At 36.9% G+C, this 21,266-nt stretch overlaps 3 protein-coding genes across 3 annotated transcripts; all 3 read left to right on the top strand.

The window, feature by feature from the left end:
• Positions 1-5,442: 5,442 nt before the first annotated feature.
• LOC140167621 (uricase-like) lies at positions 5,443-7,314 on the top strand. Its single transcript, XM_072190918.1, has 3 exons — positions 5,443-5,553; positions 6,101-6,318; positions 7,159-7,314. Exons 1-3 carry the CDS (start codon positions 5,469-5,471, stop codon positions 7,312-7,314), a joined length of 459 nt encoding a protein of 152 aa, XP_072047019.1. The 5' UTR covers positions 5,443-5,468.
• Positions 7,315-7,351: 37 nt separating this feature from the next.
• LOC140167619 (craniofacial development protein 2-like) lies at positions 7,352-7,885 on the top strand. The gene has a single exon (XM_072190917.1). The coding sequence runs from the start codon at positions 7,352-7,354 to the stop codon at positions 7,883-7,885; it is 534 nt and encodes a 177-aa protein (XP_072047018.1).
• A 2,506-nt stretch (positions 7,886-10,391) lies between these two features.
• Positions 10,392-14,882, top strand: LOC140168278 (uricase-like). The gene is made up of 5 exons (XM_072191632.1): positions 10,392-10,450; positions 10,796-10,979; positions 11,867-11,990; positions 13,318-13,401; positions 14,380-14,882. Exons 2-5 carry the CDS (start codon positions 10,828-10,830, stop codon positions 14,437-14,439), a joined length of 420 nt encoding a protein of 139 aa, XP_072047733.1. The 5' UTR covers positions 10,392-10,450; positions 10,796-10,827; the 3' UTR covers positions 14,440-14,882.
• Positions 14,883-21,266: the final 6,384 nt, after the last annotated feature.

Raw genomic sequence — 21,266 nt, 5'->3', positions numbered from 1 at the left:
TATCTAGGCTGGTTGACTATCTAGGCTAAATATCTAGACTTTTATTTGTTACTCGAGATATTATAAAATGAGAAGAGGGAGAAAGAGTGGTGTGTGTGTGTGGGGGGGGGGGGGGGGGGGGGGGGGTGGGGAGGGAGAAAGAAAAACATATGGGAGAGAGCTTTGGAAGTGGAAAGGGAAGGGGGAGGAGAGCTCGAAATAGAGGAGTTATTGAATGTAGGGGGGAAGCGAGGAGGGGGGGGAGGAGACACTTGGGAAGAGAATGTTATATAGGTGGGGGAGAGGGCTTAGGTAAGAGGTATGGGATGTACTTACCGGGGACAATAAACTAATTCATTATCAAATCCTCTCCATCATCATGCATCGTTTATGTTTTAAACAAAGCTCCCCACCGCTCAATATACGCGCATGATTTCTAGGCCTAGAACTCGGGTGTAATTATACGGTGACATATGAAAGTATACCACCTACGACAGACTTCTCTGAAGTAAAACTAAGTCAGATTTCAAAAATCATTTACCGCCCGCAGTGATAGATATCCGATAATAATTATGTTGGCACATTAGGCCATTATATACTTCTGGTTATATACCCTATACTGTGTCCTCCCAGCACAGACAATAGTGTTATGATTGCAGACCAGATCTGCTCTACTTTTTAATCCCTTGATTTTTGGTTTCTGAACAAAAGAGAAACCAGAATTTATAATTTGAAATGAGGGAATGTGTGTATGACCAGTGATGACCATTTTACTATGATCGGTCATCAAATAAAGGTCATATATATTGCTCGGCAACATCATATCATTGGCAAGCTAATATTATGAGGACAATGAAAATGACTCCTTTTTGAGAAAATAAGACGTAAAATTGATATTCAGCAAAAAGCAACTTAAGCGGCGAGTTCCTTCGAACGAGATAGATTTGACCAAGAAAAAAGTTGACGTCATGATATGAGATGTGCGCTCAATTGTTGATAACTGCGTGTTCTATATACAGAAATCCGACAATAAATGAGCCTAAACATGCACAACAGTTTGTTCATACATTATATCGATTTTGACTCGCACGTGGCTACTCGCCGTATATGTCGGTCGGTATGTGGCCTACCATTTTTCTTGTGGCTTCTTGTATACGTCGATGTTTTGATCATTTATACAAGAAATCCGCATTAGACACCTAATTTTATTTCAGGAAATAAAAGATTAGATTACCATAAAAACGAAACAGTAATCTTTGGCGGGGTCTAATGTAATTTTTACATGGAAATTTCAACGTTTTTTTTTCTATCGCCATTCTTGTTCAATTAAAAAAAAATATTTTGGCGTATATAAAATTGAAATAAAATTCTCTGCCTCATAAACGACATCAAATGTGCCACAATTGGGTATCATGAATCGTTATATGTGACCGTCCACGGCGAATGAGCCGTAAATTCCTCCCCGTTCAATTTTGTTTTATTTCGTGTTTAAAAAATAAACATCATAAACTTAAAAATGGTATATCATTTGACTTCAAACGATATCCAGAAGCGGGGTTATGGTTTGTTAAACTTTGCTCCTTCAACAAAATTATAGCTTTTTACGTTTTTACACGTGTCTCTTTTTCCACATTGCTGGCAATAAATATCAAACAGTCATAATTGGCGGTCATTTCAAATCATCCCCAAGTCAACGAGGTTTAAGAAAATTCTCTCATTGTTAATTGTTGGTTATGCATACCTGTACAAAATACAATGCCCGGTAACCCACCACTTGAACAGGATTTAGCAAAAGCAAACAAAGACCTGAGCTATTAAAAGTTCTATAGCCATCTAAGGTAGAAGCTTATTATCCACTTCAACAATAGGAGAATTGATTAGTTTTTGACTATGAAAATGAGACGGATGTCGGGCCAGCTTAAGTTGCCGATGAATATGACCTTCGTACACATTTTACACCGTAACTCAGAATACAATTTAGGGAATTTACGGCTCATTTGTGCTGCCGGGTCACATATATGAAGTGCAGTTAATATTCATATTTTTCTTTTATACAGAGGATGCTTCAGTTTTGACAGGAAAAATATTTTATTGAAAACCCTCTCACTCGGTCATTTCAAAAAGGTAACCACGCTTCCGTAGAATGTGCAATAAATTAGCATTAAAAATTTTCTTATTTTAACAGCATTCTAGAAACTTTTGGCGTTTGGCGAATAGAGGAGTAACATGAATCATAGATCATCTAGATGATCTATACATGAATGAACATAAAAAGAGCTCTATTATAGCTCATGTGTTATCGTGATCATAGCTATATAATGTCCGCTTCATTTACTTACGTCATCAGCCCGCTGCCTTGAACATTAATTTCGCATCGAACGGGGGAAGGACCCGTACGAGCCCGAACATTACCAAAACAATTTCTCTTTTTTCCGGAGAAATACGCCGAATTGCAACGAGTCTCAACTTTTAATGTAATAATTATTCTCTTCGAATGAAGTTTAACTTGTTTTTTGAATAGATATGCCCTTTAGGTACTGGAAATGTTACCATTCGAGTGCAAGAGGTTAAAGCGTGCTTTATGTTATTATCATAATTACTTATAGCAGAAACGTTTCCTGGGGACAGCCAATACTGACACACTTCTGCATTTCATTGTCGATCTGCTGCACATATTGACAACCACGCACACGTATCACCAGGGCGGTTTTCTAGGCATTTAGGTAAGTTTGGTTTACAAAAATTGTATATTACAATGTAGACAATTTTGTATTAACATTGTAAGGCCCATGAAATTTATGTAGGCTAAAATCTGTATGTCAAATGTTTTGTGGAAAATCAGTCACCCCTCACAAATTTTGGTACAGTCCAGTGAGTTGTGAAGATGCTTAAATTGGAATGTCATCACTCTACTGAATGGCATCACTGATTACATTTGGTCCTTGCATCATTACAGGTATGTGCAAATTATTTGATTATATTAAATAAAGTGCTTGATATGTGATTCTTATCATTAAAATGAATATTAAAGGATATTCTGAAAGATGATTTTGAACTATTGATATTGTAAATTTGGTATGCCAGTACTGATATAGTTACATGTATTTCAAAGTGTTTAGAACTTATGGTTGCTACATTATAACTTATTAAGTTGAAACTTGATCGATCGCTCATAATATGTTTCAGGACCAAAAGTATAAAAGAAATAATATATCAGTACATGATGTTCTTAACAAATTAAGGACATGCTTCAAATGATGTTAATATTATTAACTTAATTATGTAAGTCATTTCATGTTAGTCAGAAGACTAGTAATCATGGTATAATACTAATAATATGAACATGAACACGTAGGCCTTATAACATGCTATCGCTCTCGATAGAGTATATTACATCGGCCTAATTAAGGTAACTACTAACTATGCAAAGCTACTTTTTAATAAGATTGGATTTTAACAACCAGTTGATATAGATATTTATGGCCAATATCAAATTGTGAGTTTCCATAATAGTAACTGCAAAACTTAGTAAAGTAATGCGAAACATTGTATAAAGATGCTATGTGTAGGTGTGGTTACTGCCACTGGTGTAAGTAGGAGTAAATTGGGAGTATTAAGCAAGAACCCAAAACTAGGTGTGTTATCTAAGGAATTGTCCTTAAGTTTAAGCAGTCATGCATAGTGAATAACCAGTAAAACAGAATATTCTGTTTTACTGGTTATTCTATTGTAAGTGATTCAGAAGTTAGAAATCTCCTTTTGTGGCAAGATAATCGTATCAAAACATTGGCTGGCTTGATTTCAAGGCGTAAGTACTTCTAGGATAGTGGTTTCTACACAAATACAACTTTGAGAAAGTACGTTTTAAAAACATTTTCATGACCTTTATATAACCCAACATTTAAATGTTATAAAACGTTTTGAAAAAACAAAACATTCTAAAAACATTTCTGTGTTTGCTGGGTGCAAATATTTTAACATAATTTTATTTAAGTGTTGAAAAATATTTGGCAACAATTGTTTGCAAAAATAGTTTACAATAACATTTCCGAAAACATTTTTAAAATATTGTTGTTAATGTGTTTTCATACAAAACGTTTTAAAACGTTTTCATGACCTTTATATAATCCGACAATTTAATGTTATTAAAACGTTTTTACCTAAACCAAAACCCAAAATGTAACTTATATAAAACGTTTTTAAACCGTTTTTGTGTTTGCTGTGATAATTTCCGCGAGGGTAACAATTAGTTATTGCAACATTCTCTTACTATTTGAGCTACTAGAGTGAGTCTTTATTATGTACAAACTGTAGCTTTTGCATGTGATGCACATGTCTATATGTTACCCAATATAAACATCTCAAAAAAAGTAACTAACCCCCTTAAATAATGACCCTTATTCAAAACGGGTGATTATATTACAAATCTGTAAAATGCGTTGGAAGCAGAATTTATTTCTGCACATTTTGACACCACATTTGCAGCAATTGACTAAATATTGACGTCACAGCGTACATTTAAATCAATGTACCCCAAGATTTGAAAGTTGCAGTAACTTGTATTGATTTTGTATTCAGTGTAATGGAAGGAAATCTGTGTAATGATATCTGAGTGTTTTTGTATTGTAAAAATTTGTATGTAAGTGCAACTTTCAAATCTGGACCTCACTACATTAAATTGACCGGTGGTTTATTGTTTTCTGGGCTATCGTATCAAATGAGGTATCAACATGCGCAGAAATAAATTCTACTTCCAACGCATTTTACAGATTTGTGATATAATAGCCCGTTTTTGTATAATGGCCATTATTTAAGGGAGGTTAGTTACTTTTTTTGAGATGTTTGTTTGGTTAATCCCATCTATTACCATTAAATACATAATGTACGGTATTCAAAGGCAAATGAAAAAATGTCTCTCGTAAACATGTAAAAAAAGTGTTACGCTGTGCGGGATTTTTGTGTGCGGTATGGGTAGGTGTTGTGTGTTAACCCACTTTAAATTTTTCCCTTTAATAAATAATAAAACCTGTAAAAGATCCACAGCGCACAGAGCTACGCTAGGCGCTAGGATTGCTTTCACATAGCTACATACCTAACACGCGGGTTTAAGAAACAAACGTACATTTTTTTTGCCAAAAAATAAATTCGGTTTTGTGTGTTTTTCTTCTAACAACCCAACCAACACTTAATTAGAATCAGCCAAATTTGTTGTATTTGTGAGATGTAGAAGAACATCAATTTTGTAGTATTAATGTAGAACTAACGAAATTAAGTCCCCATGGATCACCACAAACCATCTCAAGTCTTATAATAAATCAATTTTACCTTGACAGTCGCGGGGGTCGTTTTGAACGTTCCAATAAGTCCAAGAGGGCCTATAACTTACGCTAGATGGTTGAGAACTTAAGCAATCATTGTTTTTTTATCTCGCTTGGAATTATTATATTATATATTTGTTTTACAGACATCACTAACACCCACTGTAAACGATGAATACAACCATAGTCAACGTTGCGGTGATAGGCTTGCTCTGTCTCCTTCTTGTTGAAGCGCACAAGAAAAAGGACAAAAAAGGTAACCGAACCGTTGCTTTTAGACATACAAATTTGTTATACAACAGTCATGTTTTGAGGGGAAGCACTACTTCTCGACGCGCCAGCCGGATGGAAGTAGTTCAAATCAACCAATATCGAGGCCGTTGGAAAAGGACACACATTTGACAAAGTTTGTGTATCGACTGTGTAAAAGAAAATAGGAATAATTTTTATTGACCATATATACCGAAACCAGGTAGAGCGGCACATTCACGGTCGTTTTGCTTTGTTTTTCAAGTTTGAAATAGCGAAAAATATTTTTGAGGTAAAGTAATAGAATTCGGGAAAATACATTATGCTGAAAACTATTGGTCTGATTACGAGAAACAATCAAGCGGATGCTTTTTTTTTACAATAGTCACATCCACAAAATCGTCTGTGTGTAGCAACTCTCTACCGTATGTGGTCTATAGAACAGTGACGATCGAGGTGGGGTTGATATTGGTAATTGGTTTTGTGTGTCATATCTTTATTTTGGTGGAGTGTTATATCTTAAAAAGAAAAAAATACCATATTCTCTTTGTCAGATTTTGAATTCATAGAAGAACTCACTAATTACGGCAAGGAAGGAATACGTGTTATGCGCATGCGTCAAGAAGGAAATGTTTACTTCATAAAGGAAATCGTTGTTGATGTCAAAATGAAGCTAAAGACACATGACGAGTATAAGTATGGAAACAACACCAACGTTTTTGCTACAGATACCATGCTTAACAGAGTTTATGCATTGGCAAAGGAGAAAGGGGTAAGTTTCCCGGAGCGTAAGTTCCCGGAGCGTGTTTTCTTGCAAAAATAAAAGTGATCTATAGCGAGCAACGCCAAACAGTTCCAACTCATTCAGAACCCTAATCAATATACATCTAGAAACCATCGCAACCAGGACTGAAGTGAGACGATTATTGCATGTTAATGGGATACTATTGCCACCTTCTATTCAGGTCATTATGGTAGTTAAGCTTGCACTAACATTTGGCCTATATTCTGGTGGATTCTGGTAGAGCAGCGCTAGCGATTTTCCCTTGACCGTTGGCCATAGAACAATAATTGAGAAATATATTTGAGAAGTTATTTAGTCCAAACTCGATTGGTCCATATCCTATTTAGTCCAATCCCTTCCATTGCCACTTGTCCCAATTGCAAGTTTGTCCAAACCCCATTCGGAAAAATTCTCACTTGGAACCACTTCAACTTCGTATGATATTTTACATAGACTAGGCCTATTATGTAGCCAGGAAAAATGCGAAATTCGTAAAATTGGGATATTGTTTTGAATCATAGGGAAATGGGAAAGGTCGTACATCTATAATATTGTTCAGTGATGTATACCTTTAATGTTGTATGTTAGTCAGGGTTAGAGTGGACTTGATTTTTGGAATTATGTTTTTGAGAAAACCAATTCGTCCTCATCCTTCTTTTGATCCTCCTCCTCTTCTTTTTCTCCTCTTCCGCTTCATCTTTATCGTCATTTTCTTCCTCCTCTTCCTCTTCCCGCTCCTACTTCGATTTCTTCTGCTACTTCGATTTCGCATTCTTCGAATTCTCTTTCGGAAGTCAATTATACTGATTTTTGCTTGCTTGTTAACAGATAGAGACCATTGAGCAGTTCGCCATAGATATCTGTCAAAATCACCTTGACGCTTATGGACAAGTTGTTAAGTGTAGAGCACACATAGAGGAGGTACCATGGCGGAGAATGGACAATCTTGGGGTTGAACATAACCATGCGTTTATCAGGGCATGAAAATGATGATGCCCATCACACAGAGGGCGTTGGATTTATGCTTTCTAAACAGGCTCAGAACTCACTAATAGGTTGGGAAGCTCATGGATCAAGAATTATCAGGGCTGCATTCAGGACAACAGAGAAGAAAATCAAGTTGAATGTTATACAGTGTTACTCACCAACGAATGAGAGTGAGGACGAAGTCAAGGAAGAATTTTATGATCATCTGCAGAGTGTCCTAGACAAGTGCTCAGAGAAAGATGTCAACATCATCATGGGAGATTTTAATGCAAAAATTGGAAATGACAACACTGGTTATGAGGATATTATGGGAAGACATGGAATTGGAGATATGAGCGAAAATGGAGAGAGGTTTCTCAACACATGTGCATTAAATAAATTTGTAATAGGAGGCAGCGTCTTTCCACACAAGAGAATCCACAAGGCAACATGGGTATCACCAGACCACAAGACTGAAAATCAAATTGACCACTTCTGCATTGGCAAGAAGTTTACATTACAAGATGTAAGAGTGAAAAGAGGGGCAGATGTAGCATCAGATCATCAAGTCACAAGGAAACAACTATAAAGAGACAGAAGTACAATGTAGACCTCCTGAAAGAGGAACAAACAAGAAAAAGACTTTGGCTTGAAACTTTCCAACAGGTTTCAGGCATTGCAGGATGGAAGAAGAAAATACCGTTGAAAACCAGTCAAAGCATCAAAGAGACAATAACATCTACTTGTAAAGAAGTAGGGGACACAAAGCATCAGCAGAAAGATTGGATTACAGCTTACACTTAAGATAGAAGTAAGAAAACAGAAGAAATCATTTGGCAAAGGAAAGAATATGCAAGGGCAAACAGGGAGGTTAAGAAAAGCATCAAAGCTGATAAGAGGAAGTACATAGATAAGATGGCAGATGAAGCAGAGGCTGCAGCAAACAATGGAAATATGAAACATCTTTATGACACTACAAGAAGGTTGGCAGGCAAATATAGTAAACCGGAACGACCAGTGAAAGACAAGACAGGGACAAAGGTCGCGGAATCGGAACAGCAACTGGACAGATGGGCTGAACATTTTGAGGAGTTGCTTGACATTGAACCATCTTCAACTGTGAAAGACCAAGTAAATTTGAAATCAGAAAGGCAATTTCAAACTCAAGGCAGATATTGACACCACAACTGAGCTATTGTACACACTGTTTGGAAAAATCTGGGATGAAGACAAAGTTCCATCAGACTGGAAGGAAGGCTATCATCAAACTCCCAAAGGATTTCAAAGAAAATACGGGTGAAACCAGAAAAGCATCAAGAGACAATAACATCTACTTAAAAAGTAGTGGGACACAAGCATCAGCAGAAAGATTGGATTACAGCAAACACTTAAGAAGCTAGACTAGACAGTCAAAGGCTTTGGCATGCAAGGGCAAACAGGGAGGTTAAGAAAAGCATCAAAGCTGATAAGAGGAAGTACATCTGCGGCAAACAATGGAAATATGAAACATCTTTATGACACTACAAATTGGCCAAATATAGTAAACCGGAACGACCAGTGAAAGACAAGACAGGGACAAAAATTTTGGACAAGGAACAGCAACTGGACAGATGGGCTGAACATTTTGAGGAGTTGCTCAACAGACCAACACCACCAAATCCACCAGACATTGAACCAGCAAAATCAGATCTCAACATCAACTGTGAAAGACCAAGTAAATTTGAAATCAGAAAGGCAATCCTCCATCTGAAAAATGGTAAAGCAACAGGACCTGATTCAAACTCCCAAAGAAAGGAGATCTCAGTAATTGCGCTAACTACAGAGGAATTACACTCCTGTCAGTGCCTGGAAAAGTTTTCAACAGAGTCATCCTCGAAAGAATTAAAAATGCAGTGGATCCACAACTTAGAGATCAACAAGCAGGTTTCCGCAAGAACCGATCTTGTATAGACCAGATTGCAACTATCCTTAGAATGGAATTCATCAATATATGTAAACTTTGTTGATTACGAGAAAGCATTTGACAGTGTGAACAGAGAGACTCTTTGGCAACTTCTACGACACTATGGCATACCCACCAAACTAGTCAATCTAATAAAAAATAGCTATGATGGTATTCGCTGCAGGGTCTTACACGAAGGGCAGTTCACCAGACAATTTGAAGTGAAAACTGGTGTCAGGCAAGGATGTCTGCTCTCTCCTTTCCTGTTTCTTCTAGTCATCGACTGGATAATGAAGACAACAACGAAACAGAAAAGAAATGGAGTTCAGTGGACATTGTGGGAACAACTAGAGGACCTGGATTTTGCTGATGACCTGGCATTACTGTCGCATACTAGACATCAGATGCAAGATAAGACCAACACACTTGCAGCCATCTCACATTCAACAGGACTCAATATACACAAAGGGAAAACAAAAGTAATGAAAGTAAATGCAAGTAGTACTGAACCAGTTACATTGGAGGGTGCTGCTCTGGAAGAGGTAGAGTCATTTACATACCTTGGCAGCATCATTGATAAGAAAGGAGGCTCAGATGCCGATGTTAAGGCTAGGATTGGAAAGGCAAGAACATCATTCATGCAGCTTAAAAATATCTGGAACTCAAAACTATTGTCACAACGTACAAAACTCAGGCTTTTCAATGCAATAGTCAAATCAGTACTGTTGTATGGTGCGGAGACATGGAGAATGACGAAGAGCAATACACACAAAGTGCAGACATTTATAAATAGCTGTTTAAGACGAATTCTCAAGATACATTGGCCAGACAAGATCAGTAATTCTGACTTGTGGAAGAAATCCCATCAAGAACCAGTGAAAGAAACAATAGGCAGAAGGAGATGGAGTTGGATAGGACATACGCTTAGGAAACCAAGAAGTAACACAACAAGACAGGCACTCACCTGGAACCCTCAGGGAAAGCGGAGTATAGGCCGACCAAGAAACAGTTGGCGAAGGGACTTACAGACTGACACTAAAAAGATGGGATACAGCTGGAGTGAGATTGAAGTCAAAGCCCAAGACAGGCAGATCTGGAGAACACTTGTTGGCGGCCTATACCCCGGGAAGGGGTGAAAGGCGATAAGTAAGTATGCGTTTATCAGCAACTCAGAAGCGATCAGATTCACTGACGTGCATTATGAAAGAGAAGGTAAGAGGCTCAAAATATGGTATTGACCCGTATGGTGTAAGAGGCTTTAAAAATCGACAATGAGCACCACAAGTCGAATACTTTACAAGGATGGATCCCACACGTCTTACATTCATGTATATAATTATGAGATTTCATTTCAAAGTACTCGACTCGGCAAATGAACGTTTTATATTATCGTTGATTCAAACTATCACATATACCATTATATTACAATATTGGTTTGTTGAAAAAGAAGAACTAAAAACAATAAGAAACGAAACTTTGTTAAAATATCATACGTTTGTGACCATTGACCTTTGATAATTTATTTCATTACATTGTATGTCATTTTTAAATATTCAGAGCAAGCCAAGATTTTCTCCGGTATTAAGGGCATGCGAATCTTGAAGACAACCCAATCGGGGTTTGCCGGGTTCTTTAAGGATGAATACACTTCTCTCCCTGATGCGTATGACAGGGTGCTGTCAACTGTTGCATATGTCAAATGGCTGTACATCGATACTGCTGAAGACTACGACGAGACATGGTAAGCAACGCAAGAAGACCGTAAGTCCACTTGGCCCCTCAACATGTATACACTAAAGTTACGTATAGTTTCTTAGGGTTTTATAATGTTTAATAGTTACATGTTCCAGGGTGAAAACATCATGAAAGGTTGTGAAAGATTTGCTTTGGCCCCTGAACATGTATAAAACATTACCAAACTATACGAAACTATACGCAACTTGAGTGTATACATGTTGAGGTCTTCTTGCGCTCACATCTTCAGTTGCTTTTATACTGACTAATCTAAAAGAGAATTGGGAGTTGTTGTTGTAATAAAATGTCTTAACCCCAATATGGGGGAGGATGTACAACCTGTTGCCACAACCCTATCGGTACTACCCCCACACAACGTTTTACATAAAGGGTTTAAATGTCGGGTTATAAAGGGCATAAAAACGTTTAATAACATTCATACTAACATATTTGAAAACGTGATGCAAAACATTCAAACAAAATGTTATTTAACTGTTGACAAAATATTTTGCAAAAATATTTAATGTTTGCCCAAAATATTTTACAATAATGTTTTAAAAACGTATTAAAATATTATTAAAACAATAAACGTTTTAAGAACATTTTTGTGTTTACTGAGATGTTCTGCGCATAGCTAAAATATGCCGTGATGTCATAGCGCGTACTGATGTGGAAGATGTTGGTACCTTATTGTATCACTGGTTAGAACTGACCCTCGACTATCCATTGATGTTGAAACCAAATAGAAAAGCATAGGGCCCGGTGTTGAACCTTAGTACAGCATATTACCAAGAATAAGTCAACGTAGTAAGAATAAGTCTCTTATTGTTATTAATTTTTACCCTCGTTTGGTGTTGAGGCAATGTATTGTTTTGCTATTTATTCTTAACGCAGGGAGTCAGTGAAGAACGTTACATTAGAAGTATTCAGCGGTCCTGCAGAAACTGGAGAGTTCACTGAATCCGTACAACGCACAGCGTATAAGACTGCTGAGAAGATACTGAAGGAATTCCCGGGGGTATGGAAATTATTTTTTTATAAATATAATGGGTTAATGGTGTTTAACCAAGACTCGATCATTGACTACTTAAAAATCCCAGCTGGAGCATTGAAAAAAAGTTTTATCATTAATATTAACCAACACTCATAGCGCCTTTACCGCTGGATTCAAAGCGGAAACAAAGAAGCAAAAGCAAGAGAAACGAAACATAGGCAATCTGAAACAGATAAGTTTTGAGAGCAGATTTTAAGGGGTTAGAGAATTACGGATATGATTTGGAAGATTATTCCAAGCTTTGGGGCCAGCCACTGAGACGACCCCGTCTCCAGCATATTTGTGACGTGTCATGTCAAAAGGAGACACTTTTGGGCAGGTTATCAATTTTGAGGTTTTTAAATATCTTAAATAAAGAGATATTTTGATCCACAACGCCGTTTTCCCCAATGAAATCGGACATTCCTAAGCGAAGATATTGAGTTCGTAAGTTACGAATTACCTCGAAAAATGTCTCAAAAATACAAGATGCCAGTTATATTCCGGTCTGAAACTATCACACAATATTTTTAACATTAATAACATCACAAATTTGCAACAAACCCAAATTGTGAAAAAATCACCCCGGCAGATTTTTGGCTATTTCTCCATTTATATATATACAGACAGCTATACAGTGCTCATAATTGGTAGAATTAATTAGAGCTGGTGAAATTTTAATATCTGTGTCTATATTTATATATATATATATATATACATTACATATATATATATATATATGACCTGTAATTTGGGTTTTTCACTGTTACGATATATTTACGGCACGCGGCACTTCCCATGTAAACGTAATAGAAGATACGTCAAGACAAGTATTTAAAAGGTGTCAAAACAGAAGGAACGACAGTGTTAATATTAAATCATTACAAAAGCTCGATTTCATTTAGCTACTAGTGTCCGTGCGGACAAATTCTCAATCTATCTGTTGTTAGCACACCCCCAATTCTCGTGCAAAAATCATTTTGATACATCCTGTATGAGCTCAACCGCAGTGGAGGGACCCCGACAGAACTCTAAAAAAGTAAAAAAGTCATTGCATATCATGATATCATGATATAGAGTAGAGCAAACTAAAGAGGATTACCAATTTGACAATTGACAATATGTACTCATGATGGGTGACCGGATCGACAGCTTCAGCCTTCCCTCCCGCCAATTTACTTTATCAAAATTTTGATATCAGAATAGAGCTCATATTTTTCTTCCAAAAAATAAATAAATACAATATCAAAGATGAACCACCCACCCTTAAACATGTATGTTTTAATATTAATTTGTTTTATAATGATTTCAGATTCATCGTGCAGAGATCGCGATGCCCAATGTTCACTACTTCTCGGCTAATTTAGGCAAAATTGGCATCGAGAACAACAATGAGGTATGTTATCCTGGAGAACAAAGAATAATAATCAACTCAATTTCATTGTTAGCCTATATATTCTAGTCGCAGGTCCTACATCCGATTCATAATGTATGGAGTGCTTTAGTATTGACACATTCTTAAATTATAACCGATGTCAGGTTAGCAATTTTAGTTTAAATATTCCGAATATATTAACTAAATGGAAATTATTGAATACGTCTTGTAGCTAGCCCGTGGTGATGATTGTCCTTCATGATATTACGCTACTGAGTCAGGCGCCTTAAACAATTTGCCATAGTTTACCCAACATGTTTAAATGAATAAGGAGGTAATGCTATGGTAACCAATTCAAACATATCCTGTCCAATGCCTGACACATGTCATGCCAGTTGTGAAAATTAGACAGCTACTAAATTTCTCACTTTTACTCGCATCTTGGTCATCTACTACAGACGAATCAGAGGCCCCATTTCACATGGGGAGAAGTGGGAGATCATCAAAAAATCAAACAGATTGTTATAGATTATGGGAACATTGTGAAAAAAATTGCTGTAAATTACCTAAAATTATCATAATGCTGAATTGTAATCGATCACTGCAAATCTTTTGCATAATTGCGACCGATCAATACAAATCGTGATCAATTTTAATAAATCACCGGAAAATTGCGGTAAATTTTACAAAGGTTGTTTCGGATTTTGATCAATGTCCTAAGGTGGGCAGAAATCGCAACAAAATCTGTTGAAACACTGCTGAATTCTGCAAAATGGTGATAAATGAGCAGAAATGCTGCTAAATATGTGCGATTTACCATTTTCCCCCATGGGGCCTAATCGGGAAAACCGCTTATCTCTAGGACAATAAAAATGTTCCCTTTTAAAACTATAGCTGCCAGAGAGAAATGGTTACAACTGAAAGAGACAAGTAACGTAAAGGGTATATCAAAAATGAAAATAATCATGATAATCATTAATTTGTTTTGTTATCACACAGGTATTTGCTCCAGCAGATGACCCCCATGGCAATATCAGAGTAGCTCTGAGGCGGACGTGAAGCAAGGCGATGATGGAGGACACGTTTCGTTGATCAAGAGTTCGAAATTTAAAACCGTAAAAGTTAAAATGGCTTAAATTGTATTACACTTAGGCCTTTTTTTGTTATAATAGTAGAGGGTGTCCCTGAAATGAAAGAACTGCATCGTCGGTATTTTAACGCATAAATTAAACATAACAAAATAACCGATGCGGTTAAGGAATATATCGACTATCACATACTTTTTGAATTTTGACAATTGACCGCTCTGTTTTTTAAATGAAAGACGTTTACGAAACCACCTCATTTTCAATCAGTTCCACGGAGTCACATATCTATAAGTGACAGTACACGCCACATGCGCTGATGATGCGCAGTGATTAGCACTCCTAATACAGATCATCGATAGGCTTGAAAATAAGGGAGTTTCGTAAAATCCTTATATTTCAAGAACGGTGTGGTCAATTGTCAAGATTAAAAAAGTATGTGAAAGCCGATTTGTTCCTCAACCATACCAAGTTATTTAGTTATGTTTAGTTGTGGCGTTAAAAAATAATAGTAATAATAATAATATTTATTTCTTATATAGCGCAATTACATCAAAAGAACTCAAGGCGCTTTACAAAACATGACATTAAAAGCACATACATTTGTAAAATATGAGAACAATATTTGAATTTACCATTTTAAAACATACAAATAGTTTGAGGAAACCAAAATATTAAAAACCAGTTTGAAAAAGACAAGCAAGATATTGCACAGCATGAGCCTAAAAAGGCAAGATCGAACAAAATGCAATTGACTGTGAAATTATACATTATAAAACGACAAATAGCAAACAATGCACACAATACATATTGCACAACATAAATGCAACAGCAATTTCGAGATCAAGAAAAGCAAGAAGCCATGCAACATGCATTATGCAAAAATGAAATAAGAGAAATGTTACCGCAATACACATTCACAAGTAAACACAGCGCACGGAAACAAAAAACCCTTGGAATGCGATTGCAATTACATTTCACAAAAATCATACAACAAGATATATGAACAATATTTAAATTTACAATCTTAAAACAATATATTAAAACAAGTTTAAAAAAGACAAGCAATATATATATATTGCACAGTGTTAGCCTAAAAAGGCACGATTGATCAATCTGCAATTAACCTACATTATAAAACACGCAAAATAGCAAACAATGCACACAATACATATTGCACAACATAAATGCAACAGTAATATCGAGAACAAAAGCAAGAAGCCATGCAATATGCATTATGCAAAAAATAAATAAGAGAAATGTTACCGCAATACGCACTCACAAGTGAATAGGCTACAGCGCAAGGAAACAATAAATGCCTTGGAATGCGATTGCAATTACATTTCTCAAATCATACAATAAGATTTATGAACAATATTTGAATTTACAATCTTAAAAACATACAAAAACCAATATATTAAAACCAGTTTAAAAAGACAAGCAATATATATATATTGCACAGCGTAAGCCTAAAAAGGCGAGAATGATCAAAATGCAATTAACTGTGAAATATATATTGTAAAACCACTAAAATAGCAAACAATGCACACAATACATATTGCACAACATAAAAGCAACAATAAAAATCGAGATCAGAAAAGCAAGAAGCCCTGCAACATGCATTATGCGAAAATTAACATAAACTATACATAATAAATTACACATGCAAAAACAAATATGACTCAAGATAACAGCAAACATCAAAATGACATAAAAATTGTTTAACAATTGTATGCCTTCTTAAATAAATGGGTCTTAAGCAACGTTTTGAAGTTGGTGACAGAAGACGCTAGCCTGATGTGATCCGGAAGTTGATTCCATAGATGAGGAGCGGAAGCACAAAAGGCACGGTCACTATAATAAATAGTGTTTCCTTTTGACGGCGGACGAAGAAGGTTCTTTGACGATGAGCGAAGAGAGCGACTCGGGTGATATGAGCAGACGAGGTCTTTAATGTATGCTGGTGCCAAATCACACAAAGATTTGTATGTATAAGTAGAAGTATCTTGTACTCGATACGGTATTGAACTGGCAGCCAGTGTAGTTCTTCCAGAACTGGTGTGATATGGTCGCGATATTTGCACCGCGAAACCAACCTTGCAGCTGAATTCTGGAGACGCTGTAACTTGGCGATATCACAATCAGGGAGGCCGAAGAGTAAACTGTTGCAGCAATCCAGGCGTGATGACACAAATGCGTGAACAAGGCGTTCTGTTGCGTTGGAATTAAGGTACTTGCGTATCTGACCTATTCTGTAGATGGCAAATGATGCAGATTTGGTGATGCTCTTAATATGTTGCTTCATATCAAGTCTGCTATCAAAAATGACACCAAGATCGCGTGCTGACTCAGATGCATTAATGACAGAATCACCGATCGTCAAAGGTGGGAGAGGTGATGACTGAACATATCGGGAACTCATGTGAACGACCTCCGTCTTTGAGTCGTTTAGCATAAGCTTGTTGGAAACAGCCCATGACTTCACATCGCTGACGCACTTTTCAAGCCTGCTAAAATCTTTGGATCTCTCAGACCGATCCAGTATCATATATAGCTGGGTATCGTCAGCATAGATCATGTGATTTAATCCATGAGAAGCAATGATATCACCAAGAGGGGCAGTGTACATAGTAAAAATAGAAGGACCAAACACTGAACCCTGTGGAACACCTTCTTCCAACAAGTGCTCATCAGAAAGCACACCGCCAATATCAATGCACTGAGTACGACCCCGTAAATACGTGGAGAACCATTTCAAGGCTGTTTGAGTGATACCGTAGCGTTGACACAGACGATGGAGAAGGATGTCATGATCAATCGTGTCAAACGCTGCCGAGAAATCGAGCAGGATCAGCACGGCTTCTTGATGCTGATCAACTGCCCGCAGGAGATCATTTTGAACACGCAACAGGGCCGTCTCAGTGCTATGATACTTGCGGTATGCTGACTGCATTGGTGCAAATAGACCTTTATCTTGCAAATAAGCATTGATCTGTGATGATGCTACCCTTTCGATGGTCTTAAACAAGAACTTTAGATTTGATATGGGTCTGTAGTTTTTCAATGCTTCCGGATCAATACCAGGCTTTTTCAGCAGTGGAACTACCCTCGCGACTTTCAGCTCAGATGGCATTTCGCCCGTCGTCAGAGATTTGTTGACTACGCTAGTAATACACGGAAGAATGACATCTAGGCAGTCCTTGAGCAGCGAAGATGGAATCGGGTCAAGAGGGCATGATTTTGCGGCTGATTCGAGAATAATCTTCCCTACTGTCTCTTCCGAAACCGGGCTGAAAGCGCTAAACTCACTATTACATGTATCGCGAATGTCAACAGATATCTCTGGACACGTAGATTTATCCATTTCTTCCCGAAGCTTCTTGATCTTTGTGCAGAAGAAATCGGCGAATCTGTTAGCGAGAGACTTTGCATCATCGTGGGATGGAAGCGCAGGTGTTGAAGCAGCAGCTGGACGACTCATTTATCGACGACACGAAATAGCTGGCGGTCATTACACTCAGATATTTCTGCGCGATGGTGGTCACATTTCGCCTGTTCCAACATGCGAGTGTAGCTCTTACATTGATCAACGTGAATTTGTCTATCAACTTCAAGTTGAGACTTCTTCAAAAGCCAAACAATTAAGTTTCCGACGATACAGTTCTTTTAGGGACACCCTGTATGCTGACCATATTGTCAAGAAGCTTCTATTATAAGATGTTCGTGCAACTATTTTGGACCAACCTTCCAAGATGTATTATTACACACTCAGTTTTTTTCATTTACCATCTCTGATCTAGTGGTCATCTCTGAAACGCGATGTGAATAAGCATTATTTTTTGAAATATGGCGGGCATAAAAGGAGAGGGCGTACTTTGAAGTGAGTAATCTTTTGTATGCTTCTCAGCTGACAAACGATTACTCACTTCAAAGTACGCCCTCTCCTTTTGCGCCCGCCATATTTCAAAAAAGGCTTATTGAGATAATGATATAGGTCAGCTGCAAAAAAACCATTGTTTGTCATTTTTGTACTATTTTTTACCAAAAATGTCAATTATTATCTTTAACTTTGAAGGTAAATTGAGCAACTATAACTATGAACATAATATTTTTTTTATCTTGATGTATTATTTGAAGCGAAATACATTGTTATTATGTTTGTGATGTTGTTCAATTTTGACTCCCCAAAATTGAATTTTACATGGTAGATCATGGTATTATTTTTTTTCAATATCAGATTTGATATAAAAAGTATACCAATACAATAAATGTTTTAATCAAAAAGGTTCACCATGACAACTTCCTGAAACCATTATTGTTTTGAACTTTATAGCCTCTGAAAATCAGGTCAGAATATAATACACGTTTTTGACAGTTTGCCATAGGCATTCCAGAAGTGTAACTCGTAATAGTTTCTTTTTGTATTTTTTATGTATTTTAGTGTCTATTTTAATCTATCTTGAAAGCACTTTGCCACAAAACTCTCCCCCTTTTGATGTGCTGCATCGCATTTGTTTCTTATAAATATAAATATGAGAAATGAGTACCTTCATTTTAATATCTTCTTTTCAATATCTGCTTGTAATATCTTCTTTTTAATATTTTTTACTTGTAATATCATCTTTTTATAGAACTGTTTAATGACGCGTTCAATTCAATGAAATTCTAAAATCGGAATAACTAATGCTTAATTCGTTCCCCCCCCCTTAAATAATGTATAACCCTTGCTTAATAGCTCTGTTCATTGGCACCCCCCTCGCTCTCGCTCTATTATCATCTTTCTCAGTCTTTTGATCTGTCCTCCCTCTCTTCTCTTTCATCTTTGTTCCCACTTCGCTTCTCTGTCTGAAATTGGTGTACTCTTGCATTAAATGATATGGATTCTCATACTCATAGTTAAGCAGTATAAACCATGGAGCTATTAAGAATGGAGAGGCAATAGATTATGTAACGCATTGTACACTTGTGCCGATTTGAAATCTGACAAGCTATTCATCGAAAGGTACCTTTTATTTGGGACAAAGGGCTTCCACCATTAAATCGGTAAGCTGACCCGACAGTGTATTAACGCTTTTCCTAGCAGGCTACTGTCAATAAGTGATCAAACGAAAGTCGCGTGAAAGCGCTTACTATAACGAAAAGTGTACCTTTTGTTGTCATACCACCCAAGGGTGTGATTGAGTAGCCGTAAGCACAAAAGGCACACATTAGCCGCTGATGCAGTTCGTTGTCACCCCACTGACTGTAGGTGCTTCATTTAAATAAATTGAATGCGCTTGCTGAATGATTACACACCAAGGCTGCCATGTCTGCATGTCTAGTACTGTATAATGCTAATAGCTACGTATACATGTAACATATAATAAGTATACCGGTATAGGCCTGTATAAAATAGCCTGTATTAAAATAAAATAAAATTGATTTTTATTTTATTTTAAGAAGGAGAATGTCATAAACAGTGGCATACTGAAGGGGGGAAGCTCTTTTGTGAGAGGTCTTGGGAGGGGATGAGGGAGGAAGAGGTGGAGGAGGGAACATGAAGAATGAGAGGGGGCTGGAGGAAGAGAGAAAGAGGGACAAAAAGTATGAGGGGATGGAGAAGGGAAGGGAGATAAGAAGAGGGAGTGATACTTTAGCAAGGAAAGAATAAGTACAGAGAAAGGAAAAGAAAGGAATGACAAATAAATGTAGGCCTTATAATAATCATTATAGAAACTAAACACAGCCCCCCCCCCACATAGGCCTAAGACTAACAGCACTATTATAGGCAGTCATTCGATGATGTCAATGCCTTTATGCGTTACGTATTTAAAACGCCCAGTCAGATGTATTTTACACCTGCCAAGCACAAGTCACCCAATTTTGAAAATTGGACGTTGAATGTACACTCTCATGAATATTGATTGGCAACATTTTCCAATATGTCAGCGCTCAAATCGGACACAATAGAACAATAGACCATTCAGTGCGCTGGTATAAACCTCTAATATGACTATATAGTTGATTGTTCATATTTTATCGTGTCACATCATACCTACAAAAGTTAATTATACCATATATAAAGCTGAGTGTGGAAATAAGCTACCTATTCGCTGTAGAAGTGACGTAATGATCGGATTAACTACAATAACAATAGATGAATACAATTTTTACTATACCGTGTGCAATAAGTTCGTTCCGCCCCTACCCAAAAGCATTTATAACATGTTTAAAATGAAACTCACACAATGCATTTCAAGGCTACTTGTTATTTGTTATGTTGTTACATGAGTAGAGACTAGAGATGTTAAACAATTTTATTTGAAGTCATAGGATCCTTGGTGGTCAATCACCATGATACCTCCAAACCACGCTTGCCACAGAAATAATGTCAACTAATGGCACAAGAAGTTCCTTATTCTTATCTAGGCTTTGCCATACACTCTGGACTCTATCTGTAAGTGGTGTTATGATTTTGCAATAAGGAGTTTCAAAAAACCTTTCTTTTAGACTAGACCACAACATTTCTCTATTGGGTTAAGACCTTCTTCTTCCATTCTCTTGCAATTTCTCTCTCCTTGAACAAGCCATTGTTGGTTTTTTTGGACGCCATCTTAAAATTCTCCGAGGTTTGGGGTTCTTTAAATTCCTGAAGACACACGTCTGTCCGCACTAGAAGAAAATTAAAATGGCTGGATAATTTTTACAGTGTGTATGCCTTAGGCCAAAAAAAAATAGTTGTTTGTTTGTCCTCCACCGCCCGCTCCTCAAATTAAGGCCTGACCAATTTTTTTTTTTTCAATTTTTTTTTTAAAATAAAAA

Source organism: Amphiura filiformis, chromosome 13 (genome assembly GCF_039555335.1).
Source record: "Amphiura filiformis chromosome 13, Afil_fr2py, whole genome shotgun sequence".
Classification (NCBI taxonomy): domain Eukaryota; kingdom Metazoa; phylum Echinodermata; class Ophiuroidea; order Amphilepidida; family Amphiuridae; genus Amphiura; species Amphiura filiformis.
This window is presented reverse-complemented; position numbering and strand designations above follow the sequence as displayed.

Bases quoted from the DNA above. Each gene is read 5' to 3' on its own strand.
- LOC140168278 (XM_072191632.1), top strand. From the start codon at position 10,828: ATGCGAATCTTGAAGACAACCCAATCGGGGTTTGCCGGGTTCTTTAAG. The intron at 11,991-13,317 runs GTATGGAAATTA...TAATGATTTCAG, and splicing joins TACTGAAGGAATTCCCGGGG to ATTCATCGTGCAGAGATCGC. The intron at 13,402-14,379 runs GTATGTTATCCT...GTTATCACACAG, and splicing joins GCATCGAGAACAACAATGAG to GTATTTGCTCCAGCAGATGA.
- LOC140167619 (XM_072190917.1), top strand. From the start codon at position 7,352: ATGCTTTCTAAACAGGCTCAGAACTCACTAATAGGTTGGGAAGCTCAT.
- LOC140167621 (XM_072190918.1), top strand. From the start codon at position 5,469: ATGAATACAACCATAGTCAACGTTGCGGTGATAGGCTTGCTCTGTCTC. The intron at 5,554-6,100 runs GTAACCGAACCG...TCTCTTTGTCAG, and splicing joins CAAGAAAAAGGACAAAAAAG to ATTTTGAATTCATAGAAGAA. The intron at 6,319-7,158 runs GTAAGTTTCCCG...GCTTGTTAACAG, and splicing joins CATTGGCAAAGGAGAAAGGG to ATAGAGACCATTGAGCAGTT.